At 34.0% G+C, this 18,371-nt stretch overlaps 1 protein-coding gene across 2 annotated transcripts in view; it reads left to right on the forward strand.

The window, feature by feature from the left end:
• RPRD1A (regulation of nuclear pre-mRNA domain containing 1A) overlaps positions 1-13,894 on the forward strand; it is a 96,992-nt gene extending 83,098 nt beyond the window's left edge. For both annotated transcript variants that reach the window (XM_074199901.1, XM_074199904.1), the window contains exon 7: positions 1,070-13,894. In XM_074199901.1, coding sequence (XP_074056002.1) covers positions 1,070-1,219 — 150 coding nt within the window. In that variant the 3' untranslated portion in view covers positions 1,220-13,894. The remainder of the gene's footprint in view (positions 1-1,069) is intronic.
• The last annotated feature ends 4,477 nt before the right edge of the window (positions 13,895-18,371 follow it).

Here is an 18,371-nt window from a genome sequence, read left to right on the forward strand (position 1 = left end):
TCTGTCCTTCCAGAACCATCTCCCAATCATGAGACTATTCCACTAAGTGTCAGTGATAATTTAAAAAGTCAAATTTGCCTCCTTGCATTAGAACCTCTAGTTGACCTTCCTAGTTTTCCCATACTTCATGCATTTAAATCTAGACATCTGAGCTATGAATTATTTTTGTCTTGTATAAAATACTCTGTTGTTTTTTGCTTTTTTTCCTGCATTATGTCTACCCTGCTATCCAGCTTGATAATGTACTAATATAACATATAGATGTTGCCTTTTATACTTGATATTTAGATACTGCAGATCCAAAGGTTTTTTATAAAATTACTTACCTGATTCCTTCCTCTTTCCCTTCCCAAAATTCACAGAAATCACTTTCTAATTACAGTCCTGTAGCCCTTGTACTTCCCCTTTAAGCTAAAAACTCTGTTTCTTGTTTAATCTAGAGATTGACTTGTCCCCAGACCTATCTTTTTATTGCCCAGGGTGAGGCCAAAACTCTCCTTGAGGACCCAGCCCCACCCTTCATGGGTTCTTTGAAATCTAGAGATTTTTGTCTAAGAAGCTGAAGGGTGGGGCTGGGTCCTCAAGGAGAGTTTTAAGGAGAGGATTAAAGGATGTGTTAAACATTTATTAGATAAAGGATTAGTTGTGAGGCAAGGATTACTTAGTTTGTTGCTCAAAAAATATGGTCTGCTCATAATTTGAAAATCACAATTTAATCTGACTAGTCAATAAATGATTTTTCCATCTTACCTACCTGATAAGTGCATCTAATATAACACAATTTAATTTCTAATAGCACACCAAATGGATGAAAAGCTTGTGTATTGATGTTAGATATATTAGTCCTCCGCATCTCCCAATACTGATTTAATTGCATCAAAATGTATCTTACTAATCATGTTTTTCAAAGCTTTCCCTTTTCCTTATAGTCTTGACTGAACTTCCTGAAAAACCAAATTGCATATCTCTGTTTATTCATTGTGCAGGCTTCATGAGCTGATTGACTCAACTATGTAGTTATTCTTGGTGTCATCTCAATAAGTGCTAACATAAAGTTGTTTTATTACAGGAATACAAGCGCAAATTAGCCAGAGTATCCCAGGTTCGAAAAGAACTACGGTCTCGCATCCAGAACCTGCCAGATTTGTCTCGATTGCCCAATGTCACAGGCAGCCATGTGCACCTGCCATTTGCTGGAGACATCTACAGTGAGGATTGATGACAGCAACTTTTTTCCAGGGCCTCAGGACTTTGCAAGAGCTGGAGATAGGTTAAGTGGATAGTCTTGTAATATTATTTTTGTACGTTGTTGAGAAAGAGATATGAACACAGATATCCCCAACAAAATACAAAAAAATATAAAAAAAAATTTAAAATGTTGGGTTTTTTCCTATTTTATTGGCAAGTTAACATGACAATTTAAAAATTGATGTCTATGTGTTAATATGTTCACAAAGAAGTGATTATTTTAAAAAGATCCTTTTATATATTTTTTGATCCAGGGCCCTGTGAGAAACTAAAACCTTTCTATTTTTCTTTATGTAATTTTGAAGGTTCCTCTTTATGTTTCTGCATTAATATGTGAATGTAATTTCAATATCTAATCACTGTATAATAAGTAATTTCTTCAGGAAAAGAACTAATCAGGAGGTTGGGACATTATTCTCATATATTTTAGGGATTTGATGGTAAAGAGGACATATAGTTGACAGATTTAGGCTAAGTTTACCCTGGTCTATCAACCCCAATGTCTCCTTGTCTGTGCCTCTCAGTGCTTTTGGCTCAATACACATGAAAATGGAAATCACTTTGAGAGTCAAACTGAGGACATTCACATTCTAAAGGTAATGTTTAAACCAAGAAGAGAGTAATTTTTATGAATTTACTGGAAACTTGTTTAATATTACAAGAATATGGAAACGAGTCATTCTCCCAGAATAGATTTCATTTATCGTCCCAACTCACTGTCCCTGAGCAATTTAGTCAATGGTACAGTCAAAGAGTATAATTTGCTTATTGCCTATTAAAAGCATAACCTTGTTTATCTTAATTCACCAACTCTTAATGTAGGGAAAAAACAGCATGCTTAATTGGGTATAGACATTGAGTATGCCACTTTTCATAATTACTTGAATAAACAAATTTGGAAATGCTTTGTAGGAATTCATCAATTCAAAGAGTCGATTCCTCAAGGATTTGAGTTTGGAGCTAATTTCATAAGGTAGAAATCTTTATCTCCTAGTCGTGGAGATAAATCTACACTTGATCTTAAGTATAGTTGATCTCATTGATGTGAAGAAATATATAAAATCAATTGGACTGTAAAGACACATTTTGTGACTTTTATCATCTATTAAACCTTAAAAAGTTTAATGTCATTTTTAGCTCCAACATCCAGAAAGTACTACAAATAGAGCATTTTAGATGAGTTGTGGTGTTCTACTTAGTGGCCTGGAAGGCTTTTAATGTCTCCTCAAAGTTTTTGAATAAAAAGCAGTGCTACAGGGTAGATCTGGTATATCATGCATATATCAGAGTTACCAAAACAAATATGGTTTTTCCTTTTATTTGTAACAGTGTTTTAGAGCTATTGGATTCCCATACTTTCTTTTTTAAAATGCATTTTTAGCAATGGGTTTGTACCAGGTAATAGCCATTTTAGTATAATTGTTCATGACATTGTCAATAAATGATGGAATTTTTTCATTTTGTGCATTGCTTTGAAGATTAGACATTTTCATTTTTGTTGTAAGTATATATGACCTAGAATAGACAATAAATTATCATCTCTTTTTATGTCTTAGAAACCAAAAAGTCTCCATAGTCTCAGTGTCTTCAGTGTAAATATTTCGTTTTCAGTAGTAGTTAGCCATGTTCATCAATAGTGTGTGCACGTATTATAGGAGAATATTTATTTTCTTAGATAACAACTATTGCAAAATATAATAATTGAGAAAGCTTCATAAAGTGCATTTTTATGAAACCTGTGAAGGAGTTTAGAATAATTTCATCTTTCATACAGTAAATTTGTGACTAGAAATTGAACTAATCTGAGCTCTCCCCAGCACATAAACAAATATAGGATGCTTCTCCATTACAAAAGTCTGAAGGTTGTTTGGTTTAGTTAGGTCTTCCTATCCAGTCCTAGCTTTTATAAATACCGTCTATGTATAAGGCATTGGAATTACAAAAACAAAAGAAAGAACAGGCCTTATATTCTATTGGGGGTGGGGGGATACATTATACAAACAGATAAACATTTAAAGAGGAGGGGAAAATTATATTGAGTAGAGATATCAGAAACATTTCCCAAGGCAAATGGCACATAGGTTGGACCTAGAGTAAAGTGAATGAGACAGACACCAGTAAGGATCATCTTTTGCAAAATCATGGTGTCAGAAAATAGAATGTCAAAGTTAGAGAATAGTAAATAGGTCAGCTTGACTAGAACACAGAATACATGAAGAGGGCCATGAAACAAACCTAGAAAGGTAGGCTGAAGGCCACCATGTGTTTCACTTTAAACTAGAGGCAATAGACTGAAGACTTTTGAGCTGGAGAGAGGCATGGTCACATGTACTTTAGGAAGATCATTTTGGCAGCTGTGTGAAGGATATTTAGGAGGAGAAATCTGGAATCCAGTTCTAATGATGGGGTTATTGCAGTAGTTCAAGTGAGAGGTGATGACTGACTGAACTAGAGTGACTTGGTACATATTTTCTCCAAGAAATGATATTATAAATATTTAGGTTGTCAGGCTAACTCACAGAAGCTTTCCAGGAAACCTAATGTAACTCCAGTGTAGCTATACCTGTAGTACTGTAGAAGCTAACCAGAGAACTTTTCTTTAAAGTTCTTCTTTGGGGGCAACTGGGTGGTGCAGTGGATAGAGCACTGGCCCTGGAGTCAGGAGGACCTGAATTCAAATTTGGCCTCAGACACTTAATAATAGCTATGTGACCTTGGGCAAGTCACTTAACCCTATTGCCTTGCCAAAAAAAAAATTCTTCTTTGAAGACTCTTTAAAGAAAGAGGTTATAGTAGTAATTAGTACAGTTTAAGAACTGGACCTCACTTTTGGAGTCATTCATCTGTAAGAAGCCTCTGTAGAGATGGGAAAAAATCAGAGGCTCTGAGGGCCTAATTCTTTTAATATAATACACCATGTTTTTTGAATTTTCCTATCCAAAAATACCATTAGAATGAAAGAATATAAAGGGAGGGGTAAAAACTAAATATTTTCTCCAAAATTAGATTTAAAATAGAATTGAAAATTATATAGACAAATTAATCTTTTTAGAGAATTCTTAGAAAGAATAAAGAAATTGATATACTTTCACAATACATCTTGTGTAGACAGAAAATTTTGTTATTGTATTTTCACCTTTTTTTGCTTCCTTTGTATTTTCTAAAAAAAAATAGTCATTTTATTCAGAAGAAATTTTTTCTGTTTTAATTATTATAGCCCACTGTTTAGTCCATTACTTATTAGGAGGGTTCAGGAAAATCTGTCATTTGTTCAAAATGTACTTCTGGCTTGAGTATGACGTTTAATGTTGGCAGGGTTTTTTTTTTTTAGGAAGCAAAAAACAGAAAAAATAAGAACTTGTGATTAGCAGTAGTGCTAAAGGAATCAAGGATATCACCCCATTCTCTTTTCCTTTCCCAGTCCTTTCTGTATAATTAGACTTAATGATATATGCACAGTCTGAGGTTTGAGACTTGAAAACCCTGCCTTATTACATCTCAGGAGAAAGCATCTGTTTGTGAGAAGGAAATAAAGACTCATTTTTGGAGGCAGTTTTAGGGCGTAGCAGTGCATTGGCAATCTTTTGATGGTTCCATTTGCCTATGAAATGGAGATTATTTGAAGATAATGTCTACTGTAGATATTTAATTCCAAATAACTAAAAGCTAGTAGTTCTTCTCTATTTAGGTGAATAAATATAATTTTTAGGGAGTAAACATTGATTTAGCTCCTGATCATTTCTCTTTCTATCCTATCACTTAGACATCTCTAGTTTTGCCTAGCCCTTCAAGAAAACTATTAGACCCTGAAGTAAGGTGGGGGAAGATTAAATTGTGCTTCGAATTGATATCTTTGAAAGTTGTGGGTAAAGAAATTGCAAGGAATTGGTGAGTATGGTCATTCTAGCAGATACCTATTTGCCCCTAGCCTTAGGGAGGGTGGGGGTAGATAAATATATTTACCTGGGTGTCTGGAAGGGAATAAAAGAGTGTCAGCCTGGTCATGCCACAGGTCCCTCACCCCCTCAGGCAAAGCTTTTCCAGCTGGTTTTTCTGCTAAGGAATCATTTTGTCCTCACTCCTCAACAGTTCTCCTGATGTTCCCCTCTTCTCAACATAATTTCAAATCTGGGAGAGGGGTCTGAGTGGGGAGGAGTTCTCTAAAATTAATCACTAAACCTTGACCTTGTGAGCTGAATTCTCCTTAAAAGAGATAATATAGCAGTAATAAGTACAATTTAGAGACTAGTCCTCACTTCTAGGGATCAAGTTTCTTTTTTTTTAAATGTTATTTTTTCAATTATAAGCAAAGATAGTTTTCAACCTTCATCTTTTTATAAACTTTTGAATTTCACATTTTTCTATCTCCTTTCCTTCCTTCCTTCCTCCCCATGATAGTGAGTAATCTGATACAGGTTATATATGTACAATCATGTTAAATATATTTCCATATTATTCATATTGTGAAAGAAGAATCAGAACAAAAGGGAAAAGAACCATGAGAAAAATAAAAAATAGAGTAAAACAAGTTTTAAAAAGTTGAAACAGTATGATTCAGTATGCATTCAGACCCCTAAGTTTTTTCCTCTGAATGTGGATATTTTCCATCATTAGTCTTTTAAAATTGTCCTTGATCACTGAACTGCTGAGAGGAGCTGAATCTGATATAGTTTGTCATCACACAATGTTGCTATTAATGTGTACAATGTACATCTTGTTTTGCTCATTTCACTCAGTATCAGTTCATGCAAGTTTTTCCCCAGGTTTTTCTGGTCATTGTGGTTTCTTAAAGAACAGTAATATTTCATCAAATTCATAACCCATAATTTGTTCAGCCATTCCTCAGTTGATGGGCTTCCCCTCAATTTCCAGTTCTTTACCACTACAAAAAGAGCTGCTATAAGTATTTTTATACATGTGGATTTTTTCCTCCTTTCTTACAATCTCTTTGGGATATAGACCTAGTAGTGGTATTCCTGGATCAAAGGGTATGCATAGTTTTATTACCCTTTGGGCTTAGTTCCAAATTGCTCTCCAGAATGGTTGGGTCAGTTCACAACTCCATCAACAGTGATTATTGTCCCAATTTTCCCACTATCTCTCCAATATTGATCATTTTCTTTTTTTTTTTTTGTCATCTTAGCCAATCAGATCGGTGTGAGGTGGTATCTCAGTTGTTTTATTTTGCATTTCTCTAATTAATAGTAATTTAGAATACTTTTCCATATGACTGTAGATAATTTTAATTTCTTCATCTGAAAACTCCCTGTTCATATCTCTTGACTATTTATCAATTGGGGAATGACAAGTGTTCTTATAAATTTGACTCACTTCTCTATATATTTTAGGAATGAGTTAGTTCTTTATCAGAAACACTAGGTGTGAAAATTGTTTCTCAGCTTTCTGTATTCTTTGGTTCCAATTGATTTTATTTGTGCACAGTTTTAATTTAATGTAATTAAAATTATAAGAACAAACTTCTTTAAGAAATCTATGTAGAGAAGAAAAAAATCATATGCTGTAATTGGCTATCTATTAAAATGATATGCCATCCTTTTTTGGATTTTCCAGTCAAAAATATCATTAGATGCAAACACATACAATAAGGGAACTTCTTTTGACAAATGATTATACAAAGTCTACAGGAGAAGCTCTCTAATACAGTGGTAAGTCCTATTATTATAGAGTCTCATTTTAACTGCTTCAGATGTCAGAATTGCTATCTTATATCCCTTCTATTAGTCTATTGTTATAGTGGACAGACATTGTATATTATTTATTGGTTTAAAATACAATTTAGAAAATGAAATGTTTGACATACACTGTTTTAAGCCAATAACAAATTGTGTGCTATAAAACAATAATGGGATGTTTTGCCATTTTTAAAGCAATAACATCTGAGAGTGATTTATCTGCCTTTACTTAATTTGTCTTTCATAACTGCATTTGAATGCAATATATAATGTTCTTAATGAAATTACATGGTTCTTTTTTTTTTAAATAAATGTGCTGGTAACTTGAGGAAAAGTCTTATAAGTCGGGATATCGGTTTGTGTTTTTGATTTTGTAGGGCTAATGTTGCTGAAGGCCTGTTGGTACTCAAGGTTTTCTAAAGAATCATTCTTAAATGACTCTGAAAGAGACTCATAACGGTAGACACTATAGTACATAAGTTGCTTTACCCCATCTAAACTATTTTGGACTTAAGTATTATAATGATGGTCATTGGAAGTTGTTTAGGCAGCTTCCAGGTCATTAGGCAATATTGAAAGCAATTTCTGTGCCTGTTTTAACCCTGCCTTCTCCTCTTGTCCTATCTTCTTTACTTATATTAATGGTGAATTCACAGATGATGAGGTTTTCAGACATTCATTTTCTTTGTGGAAGGGGATCATGGTTCTACTTTCTTTTTCTCCCATAGCACCTCACACAATGTTAGAAACATATCAGTTAAAAATGAAAGATGTTGATTGTATAGCTTGGATCTTGCTTTCTCTTTTACCCATTAGACTCAAAGCTGTTCTGTAGGATATTAGAGATCAGTATGATGATCTTTTAAATGCAAAATCTTTGGATTTATGTCTATCTGATAGAAATTACAGAAACTTGGTTTATATCTGGATCATTTAATCCAAATTCAGCAACCTCAAATTCGTACCTCAACTTTTCCCCTGCAAAATAATTCACAGTATTTTACTATCTTCAGCTTGAAGTATCCTTATATGCAACATCTCTCTCATTATATATTTGCATTTGTGTACACATGCCCCAGATCACCAATAATGGCCTTTTGGAAAATGTAAAATTAAATAAATTAAATGTTGCACAGGCATTCAGATGTTACAGTATAATCCATACTATGCTGGAAGGGTAATATCTTCTTACCATCTGGTAAGTGAACAAGAATTTCTCATTCAGAAGACTTTCTTGTATACACATAATAAATTAAAATGAAATTAATTTAAAAAATGCCCTCAGTTTCTAAAGAAACCCAATATTTGCTAGAGTGGTTCACTTATCTTTTTGTTTAACTTGTATATTTTTTCTAGACATACAACTATGTACCTCAAAGAAATCTCTTTATATAAGGGAGATGTATATTGATACAGAGGGAATACAAATTTGATATGTCTTAAGAAGTTTCATACCCGTCCTTGGGTCCTCCTCACCCCAGGACACTGAGAAGAGAATCTTGTATTACTAACTCTTCTTTGCCCCTCTTTGTCCTTGCAAACCACTTCTCTCCTTTTTCCTAGGATAGGAATGTGGTTAGATTTCACTTTGTAGTAGGAATGATAACATACCCTTGGTAGTAGGGAAGGGGCTGGCTCAGGGATACAGAATTATAATTGTTCAAGGTCCTACAACCTGGGTTCATTGTTGTCACCTTCCCCCCACTGAGTTCTCTAACTCCCACATTTGTATTCATTAACAGCTACACTTGAAAAAGTTCTAGCCACAATAAATAGCTAAATCCCAAAATGGCTTTGTCCCCAGTTCCTCCTCAAATTCTTTATTTTTCTATATTTTGGAATTTCTCTTGTAGATTGACTGTTGACTGAAGTGGATATGGGGTAGGAGCAGGGGGTGAAGCAGGGATAGACTAGCTGATGAGGGTCCAGTCCTAAGATTAAAAAATGAATTTTAGAACCACACACATTTCTGAATGTTGTCTGTTGGTTATAATGTAGAAAACAAAAGTCTTTAGCCAATGACAATCAAGTGCTTGTTAATTTAATCTTCATTACTGAAAACTATTAATTTAATCCTTTATTTTCAAAGGCCATTTCTGCAAATGAGGTATTATTCTGATAATCTTTATTGTCAGTTTTTCCTATATTGCTATTTCTTTTTGTCATATGTATTGAAGTATAAAGTTGGAGATGAAAGATTTTCAAGGGTTATTAAAGTATCTTTAAATAAGTCTTGTTTTTCTGTTGACATTTTAGGTTGTAATGATATTGCCCTCCATTATACTATAGTTATATTTTAGCTCAGTACTCAAGAGTTTATTTCCTCTTAGTTGTTTGTTATTAAGATATGTTCTGGCCATGTGAGCAATCATTGTGGTCAGACTATTGTCTTAGAGTGACATGCTTCCTGGATCTCAACTAGGATCATTGAGGGCTTAGTGCCAATTTGGCATCAGATGTTCTCCTAGCTTCTTTTAGTTGATGACTCTAAGCTCCCTAGCAAGACTATTCTGACAAGAGACTGGGGGTGGTATGAAAGAAGTTCATCTACTCTCTAGTACCTTGCCCTTAGCATTTTTTGCTTCTTCATCCATCAGCAGAAACAAAGAAAGTGATTGATTACATCCATGTGGTATTTCTACATAAAAGATCTTATGTGTCTTTTTCCATTCAAAGAGAATAATTTCCCCCCTTTAGAATGTTAAAGGAATTTAACTCCCTTCCAACAGGAATCTTGCTGCTGACTCTCTTGCTCACTGTTTAATATAAGAGCAGGGTAGCCCAAAAGTCTTTGAATATTAAGCTTTAATAGTTTAAAACTGTACTAAGACTTTTCAGTCACCATATACAGCAGTCCCCTAGTTAATTAGAAACTTTTATAACAACGTTTTGATATAGTTCTTGGCATTATGAATATTGTAGTTTTTATTTTTTTAAACTTAGTAATATTTTATTTTTTCCCAACTAAAAATAAAAATAGTTTTCAGCTTTCATTTTTGTAAAATTATGAGTTCCAAATTTTTCTCCTTCCCTCCCCTCAAGATAGCAAGCAATCTGATATAGGTTATACATGCACAATAATGTTAAACATATTTTCAAAATGTTGCAGTTTTTAGCAAAAACTTATCTTCCTCTTCCCTCAAGGGGCCAATAATCATTCCAGAGCAAACTGTTTAAAAATAATGCTGAAAATGAAAATTTGACTGGATTTATAAATGAAGAGATTAAAAGTATTTTCACATAATTTTTAAAAGCTGATATGTAATTTGTATTAGGTTTAACATAATATTGTATAAAGTGTTCTTCCAGTGCCTCATCTTGGTGGAGCTGATCCTGGGCTGCTGAGTGGTCCAGAAGTTAGCACCTTCCAGCAAACTAGAAAGGCTCTGAGGATTTCCCTCGTGATAGACTACCTGCTATTCAAAGTCCAGGCTAGCCACATACAGGAGGGTCCATGAGCAAATGAACTCTTGATAATGAAGGATTAAGTTAGAGTCTTTGGATAATTAAGATTAAGCTAACAAGAACTTAATCATCACTCCCTAAGTGTCTGTCTTGTGATGAATTTTTGCTAGAAAAAAAAACAAAAATTCAAATATTTATGAAATCCTTTTTGAAAGCATGTAAAAGGTGCAGTCTGCCCTGATGTTGGCATATACCCACATCACTGGAATCCTGAGCCTTTTGAAAGGCTGAAATTATTATTCAATAAGACAGTGGCCAATTTTTAAAAGATGAGGTAACAGGTTTATATGCTTTATGTTTCTGGTTCTATCTGGTGGCACTCTTATTTTAGAGAACATAAAACAAAAACAAATGACTGATGATGATGATGCCCTTGTAATAATTTATTGTAATCTCAAAATTCTAATGGGGTCAAAGAAGATCTCTCTAAGGTCTCTAAGTGCTTGTATTCTATTGCTGTAGAAGTTATGGTTATTAGTAGAAGTGTTTTTATTGGTTTTAATTTGTTTTTAACCAAAAGAAACTTTTCTCCAATTTTTAATAGAAAAAAAGTTGTAACTTTATTTTGAGATGAATAATCCAATTATGAGCATCTTTTAACTAAAACTCTTCGATCCCATTGTGATGTTTTCGGGATTTTGAAATTATTTTGATTTTTATTACAATAATTCCCTACTTATAGCATGGTTTTTAGGTTGCAATCTGTACAAACAAAATGCAGCACTTTGTAACTTCTTTGTAACAAATTTCATTTGTTTCAAGTTGTTAAAAAAGGAGACTATTAAAAATGTACAGACTATTGTTTATCGTATTCTACTCCCTGAATTTGTGATTCTTGTGTATTTCATGTCCTTTAAGAACACTTCTGTATAATGGTTTTTTCATATTGAAAAGAATAAAATACAAAAAAAGGAAAAAGTGATGTTTCAAGAATTGTCTTCAGCATTCTTACTGAGGAAAAGAAAGCACAGTATTATCCTCCCAGCAGATTTGCAATTGCAGTTGTCAAAATATACCAACAAAACTTAGTAATATTGCATTACCTGTTTAAAATGAGTTATAATCATTTCAGTACAGTCCTAGGCAATGCTGGATAAAATTCTTCCAAGGGGATGCCCCTAGTGGAGTAAAATTACAGGGAAGGGAATTGAAGTTAAATAGGATGAACTGCCTTCTTAGGTAATGAATTCCCCATTATCCATATAAATTTTTAAGCAGAGGCTGGATGTTGGGGGGGCAGGGTGGTTAAATTTCAGATAAGGGTTATACTAAATGATCACTGATCATATTCTATGGTCCAATCTGTAACGATTTTACATTCCAGAACCTAAAATGAAACCAATCCTTTAGAGTTTTCCATTTCTTAAAAGCACCTATTTAATGCTTTCTTCTTCACCTTTTCCTGCTCTTTGGACTTAAATAAGCAAGCAAATTGCCACTAACATATACATAGATATGTATATTGAAAATAACACCAGTCCAATGCCATGAACTTAATAGGAACTTCAATTAATATTAATTGAATTATTATTGACTTTTGAATGAATCAACACATAAGATGGTAAATGGTTATTTTCAGAAATGCCAAAATGGAAATTCCCTGTATTAGCATATCCAAAATCTAGAGCTTCTAAGTAAAAGAAAAAATTCTCCAAATAGCCAGAAAGAGGTTCCAGTACCAAAGAACTACAACAGGATTACACAATACTTAGTAGTTGCTTCTTTATACAAGAGGAGAACTTGGAAGAGTATTCCAAAAGGTTTACAACCTATCTCACAAAATTAAGTATATTCCTGAAAAAAAGCAGAAAATCATGCTCTTTAAATGGAATAGAGGAATTCCAAGCATTTCTGATGAAAAGACCAGTAATGAGTAGACATTTGCAAATGCAAGTGCCAAGAGAAACTTGGAAAAGTATGCAAATTTGCATAATTCAAGCATTGGAACTCAATAAACCAGTGTTTGATAAAGCAAAATACATCAGAAATAATTCTCTATTTGCTAAAAACTGCTGAGAAACCTAGGAAGCAGTTTGGCAGAAATTAAGACTGGACCAATATGTTAGAACATTCCCACAGTAAGTTCTAAATGTTGTAAATATGATCTTAGTATTACAGGTCATACCATTTTGAAAAAATTAGAAGAAAAGCAGATGAAAGCAGGCTTTTCACGGCTAAGGTTAGGAAATATATTCTTAACCAAATGAGGGATAAAATACATAAATACATACACATATACACACAATGCCCCATTCTGCAATAGATTAATGGTGAAAGGATATAAATCAGGAATGGGGAACTTCTGACCCATAGCCATATTGGTCTGCCACAGTCATGGCAACTGCAGTCAGGACTTGAAATTCATTAAATCTAGGAACTTTTTAGGGGTGAATTAATTAAATGACCAAATATTGCTCACAAATGATGTTCTAAATATACAAATGGCTCTTGGCAGAAAAAAGGTTTCCCTGATATAAACAAATGTTTCAAAAGAATTGCATTCACAATTACATAAATCTCACTAAACCATTGACAAGAAAAATGCAGAAGAAAACAACCCTCAGATTTCAACTTACATTACTGTAAATTAGCAAAGATGACATTTTTTGTTCTTGTTCCCCAGTTAGTATAATTCTTGGCACATGTTGATTTACTGTCTTCCTTCTTTAAGATTCTTATTGTACAATGATCTACCTTTATCAGTAAACATATTGGCAAAACCCAACTCTTGTAGAGAAAACAGTTGAGAGTTCTCATTTCCTAATTTGATAAAGGAATCTTTAAAGTAAAGGACCCCTTAATGATCCTCCTGTCTTAGTCATCAGAGATCTTTTTTTCCTTTAGATGGGGCCCCATATCTTTTGTTCCATTGGGATTAGCTTGGCTACTCCAATCCTCACCAGCTCATTTGGCTATTTGACACATGACATCTTTATTAAATACCATGTCCTCTAGGAACTTTCAACATATTCACGGAATCCAATTCTCCCTCCTAGAATCAAGTAATTTCAAACCTCTAATTGCTCTCTCTGCTTTCAATCTTTACTCTCCCTTAATCAACAGTTCATGTGATTGCCAAATGAATATCAGTCAGCTTTATGTAAGAACTCAGAATCATGCTGAAGTTGGGCCCTGTTACAGAAAACTTGTCATTTCCCAGACTAATAACTTGGCACATTGGACACAAAAGACTTAAGGGATGAATGCTTTTCATGTCAACCATATGCATCTGAAAGCCTTCAGATTTGCTTTCCATGTTTTTAGATGTACTATTGAGGGAAAAAAATTAGAACTTAAATCTTATAAAAATGAATACTAAAATTTTATTGATATGTAATGGGAGAAAATAAAATAAAACATGTAAAAATAAAAAAAGATGTAACCTTGTTTCTGTTGGTGTATTGTAACAAAATTTCCATACTGGTTAGCAGGCTCCATCTAAGCATTTCTAAATCTTTTGGGAGAGGGGTGCTATCTATCTATCTATCTATCTATCTATCTATCTATCTATCTATCTATCTACTGATATTCAGCTGTTTTTGAAATTAACTATTCAGATATGCTGCTGACAAAATGGTAGAGCGTATTTAAGATTATATGTTCCTTGAGGACAGGAAGGTTTTAATTTTATATCTTCTCCAGCTTTTAATACAATGCCTTGCACATAATAGACAGTTTACAAATAATTGTCTCTGCTAGACTCATATGAAACTGAAAGAGGGACCGCCAATGTGTGACATCTTTTTATAGCACAGTTAATGTTTCCATTATGAATGTGGATTCTTTTTTGGGGGCATTTTGCAAGACAATAAGGGTTAAGTGATTTGCCTAAGATCACACAGCTAGGTAATTATTGTCTCAGGCCGGATTTGAACTTAGGTACTCTTGACTCCAGGGCCAGTGCTCCATTCACTGCACCATCTAGTTGCCCCATCTTCATTCTCCTAGCTTGTGACATTATTATCTGGATTCCTTCTGAAATATCTATTCTAGGTTCTCTCCTTTTGACTCTGACTTGTAGAACTTTCCCCAAGGATTTCTCTTTTTTATTATGCTTCACTCTTAGAAGAAAGTCATTTCCAATAGATAACTGAGAAGATACTGCCCTATGGTAGGACCCCTTCCCTATGATCCTGTTATGCAGCCCACCATTGATATATTCCCTCTTCTTGGTTACTTTCTTTCTCCATTTCCTCTTCCTCCCCCTGCCCCCATTGGGTGACACCTGTCCCCTGAAGTTAAAAATCCCTTCTTCCTGAGCTAGGATTCATGATGGTCTTTTCAAGTACCCCATATTTCAGGCAATAACCATTGACATCTTCCTTTACAAAACATCTCATTTACTCCATAAGAGCATTCTTAAGTAGAGAACTTTTCCCCAACATCAAAACAAGACTTCCTTCATTTTCCACCTTTTTTTCATCTTTTCCCTTCCCTTCACCTACTCCCTTGCTCAGTGTTCTCTTCCTGGGAGACTTTTTTTTTTTGTCTAATAATGAGTAGTTTATTTTTAGACATGCTTTTAAAATCGTAAATTGTTCTCTTTAATTATAAAAACCAAGACAGACACAAATGGGATATTTACCCTAAATATTTTGAAGGGTTCATTTTTTCATTGCTAGCCCCTGTTTTGACCTGGGCATATCACACACTCCCTTCTATTCCCTTACTCCCATCCTTGCTTCATGTCCTGTCCCATTTTTATAATAGTCTCAAAAAAGAGCATTGATTCACCTATATAAGCTAGGCATCAGAAGATTCCATGCAGAATACCTCTAACCTATCTCCACTTTCACCCTTGTCTTCCTTATGTACATTTAGGAAGAAGATGCTTACAGGTCTCTCCATTATCATTTTGGTGCTGTTACTATCTTTGCCACATTCAGTCATCATTTTTGCATTTCTGTTGTCTGGGTTGTTCAAGAAGCACATAATCCCTGCAAATCATTATTCTTTTTAAATATATAATATATATATATATATACATATATATATATATTTATGATCATTTCATTAAATAATTTTCAATTACATGTTAAAAATGTAACATAATTTTAAAAAAGAAATCAAGTTCCAAATGCCTCCCTGCTCCTTGAAGAAGGCAAGCAGTTTGATGTCAATTTTACATGAAATTAAAGACATGTTTTGATAATAGCCAGATTGCAAAAGAAAATGTCAAAAATATAAGAAAAATAAAGTTTTTATAAAAAGTGTGCTTCAATTTGCATTCAGAGTTTATTAGTTTTCTCTCTGGAGGTGACTAGAATTTTTCATCATGGGTTCTTTGAATTTGTCTTGATCAAGGAGCTAAGTCTTTCACAGTTGATTATCCTTATAATATTTCTGTTACTCCTGTTACTGTGTACAATGTTCATTTTATGCTCACTTCACTTTTCTTGAGTTGATTCTTTCTAAGAATATTTCAATATTTATTTTAAAAATTGAAACTATATTTTTTCATTTATATTTAAGCTCAGATTTTCAGGGTAGGTCATGCTAAGCACATGTTTTATATATATATATATATAATCTATGCATTTTTGGTGGATATGAAATAATTTAGTGTTAAATAAATAAATGCCTTCTTTTGTATGAGTCCTTCTGGCCACTTGCTGAATTGGTTGAATTTTTGTATTGAACTGAATCGTCAAAGTTAAGTACTATGTGATTTTTGTTTGTGAAGGTGATCTATAAATTCTTTTAATTAATATTTCCTTTTGGGGCAGCTAGATGGATAGAGCACTGACCCTGGAGTCATGAGGGACCTGAGTTCAAATATGACCTCAGACACTAATAATTAACTAGCTGTGTGACCTTGGACAAGTCACTTAACCCCATTGCCTTGAAAAAAAGCACCACCCCCCCAATTAGTTCTTTTTCTGTGTTCAAAAGTTCTAAGTAGTTTTCTTGTATCATTTCTTGCATTTTGATGTTCAGGTGTTTTGAGTTTTGTGTTCTCTTGTGAGATATATGATCCTATGTTTTGTCTTTCAGAGCTGTATTCTGATTGCATAGTGAGCATATTTTCTTTTAATGTTATTGCTTTTTTGTTTCTCTTCTTTTAGATTTCCCTTCACTTCTGTGTATTTTCGTTCCCAATCAATTGTTCTCAGACCCTAAGTTCAGAGTACAGTCTCACTTCTAGCATCTAGGCAAGCCTGCAGAGGAATAACCAAGGTAGGAAACTCAGATCAAGGAAGATGCTAAAATCTTGCCACTCTGAACTAACAGAAATTTGCAGCTGACTATTTTGGAGATAGAGTCTTGCAACAGTTTATTTTCATATAGACCCAATCTGTAGAGTTCAAATCAGAAGAAAAACCAGCAGATTTTGCTGGATTAGTCCCCCTTTGAGAATACTGAAAGTCTGCAAACATGTCCCTGAGATCCTGGAATAACATGATTTTATTTTTTTTTAAATAAAAGAAAGATTTTATTTATTTTGAATTTTACAATTCTTACCCCTAACCTTGCTTCCCTCCCTACCCAACCCCCACTCCTGTACAGGAGGCAATCTGTTAGTCTTTACATTGTTTCCATGGTATACATTGATCTAAGTTGAATGTGATGAGAGAGAACTCATATCCATAAGGAAGAAAAATAAAGTATAAGTATATATAAAGTATAAAATTAAATAATAAGATAACTTTTTTTTTTCTAAATTAAAGGTAATAGTCTTTGGTCTTTGTTCAAACTCCACAATTTTTTTCTCTGGGCACAGATGGAATTCTCCATTGCAGATAGCCCAAAATTGTGCCTGATTGTTATACTGATGGAATGAGCAAGTCCATCAAGATTGATCATTGCCCCCCATGTTGCTGTTAGGGTGTACAATGTTCTTCTCGTTCTGTTCATCTCACTCAGCATCAATTCATGCAAATCCTTCCAGGCTTCCCTGAATTCCCATCCCTCCTGGTTTCTAATAGAACAATAGTGTTCCATGACATACGTACACCACAGTTTGCTAAGCCATTCCCCATCCCCCAACATTCACTCAATTTTCAAATCTGTGGCACCACAAACAGGGCTGCTATGAATATTTTTGTACAAGTGATGTTTTTACCCTTTTCCATCATCTCTTCAGGGGATAGTCCCAGTAGTAGTAGTATTGCTGGATCAAAGGGTAAGCACATTTTTGTTGCCCTTTCGGTGTAATTCCAAATTGCTCTCCAGAAAGGTTGGATGAGCTCACAGCTCCACCAATGATGCTTTAGTGTCCCAGATTTCCCATATCCCTTCCAACATTGATCATTGTCCTTAATGGTCATATTGGTCAGTCTGAGAGGTGTGTGGTGGTGCCTCAGAGATTCTTTAATTTGCATTTCTCTAATAATTAGTGATTTAGAGCAGTTTCTCATATGACTATGGATCGCTTTGATTTCCTCATCTGTAAATTGCCTTTGCATAACTTTAGACCATTTGTCAGTTGGAGAATGGCTTGTTTTGTTTTGAAAATTTGACTCAGTTCTCTATATTTTAGAAATGAGTCCTTTGTCAGAAATACTAGTTGTAAAAATTATTTCTCAATTTACTACATTTCTTTTGATCTTGGTTACAGTGGTTTTGTCTGGAATAACACAATATTCAATACCTCAAGAAAGTAGCAACAGTACCAGCCCTTGGCCTCCCCTACAGAAATGTGGCAGAGCCTCACCCTAACATCTATTTCAAAATCACTTATTAGTTAGGAAGAATGACAAATAAAATAAGAACTCCATTACAATGAACTATGTAGTGGCAGAAATGCTCAAGACACCAAGTCAGAAGAAGAAAATTAAGATTCTACAAGCAAACACAGCTTGGGCACAAATGTAGAATTTTAGGAAGAGATGAAGCAAGAGTTTAAACAAAAGAGCTAAAAACAGTTTTACAAAGGAAACGAGAGAACTTGAGGAAAAAATGTAAGAAATGAGACTGATAGAAGAAAGAATTAGAAAGGGAAATAGTAACTTGATATGAGATATT

Source organism: Macrotis lagotis, chromosome X (genome assembly GCF_037893015.1).
Source record: "Macrotis lagotis isolate mMagLag1 chromosome X, bilby.v1.9.chrom.fasta, whole genome shotgun sequence".
NCBI lineage: Eukaryota > Metazoa > Chordata > Mammalia > Peramelemorphia > Peramelidae > Macrotis > Macrotis lagotis.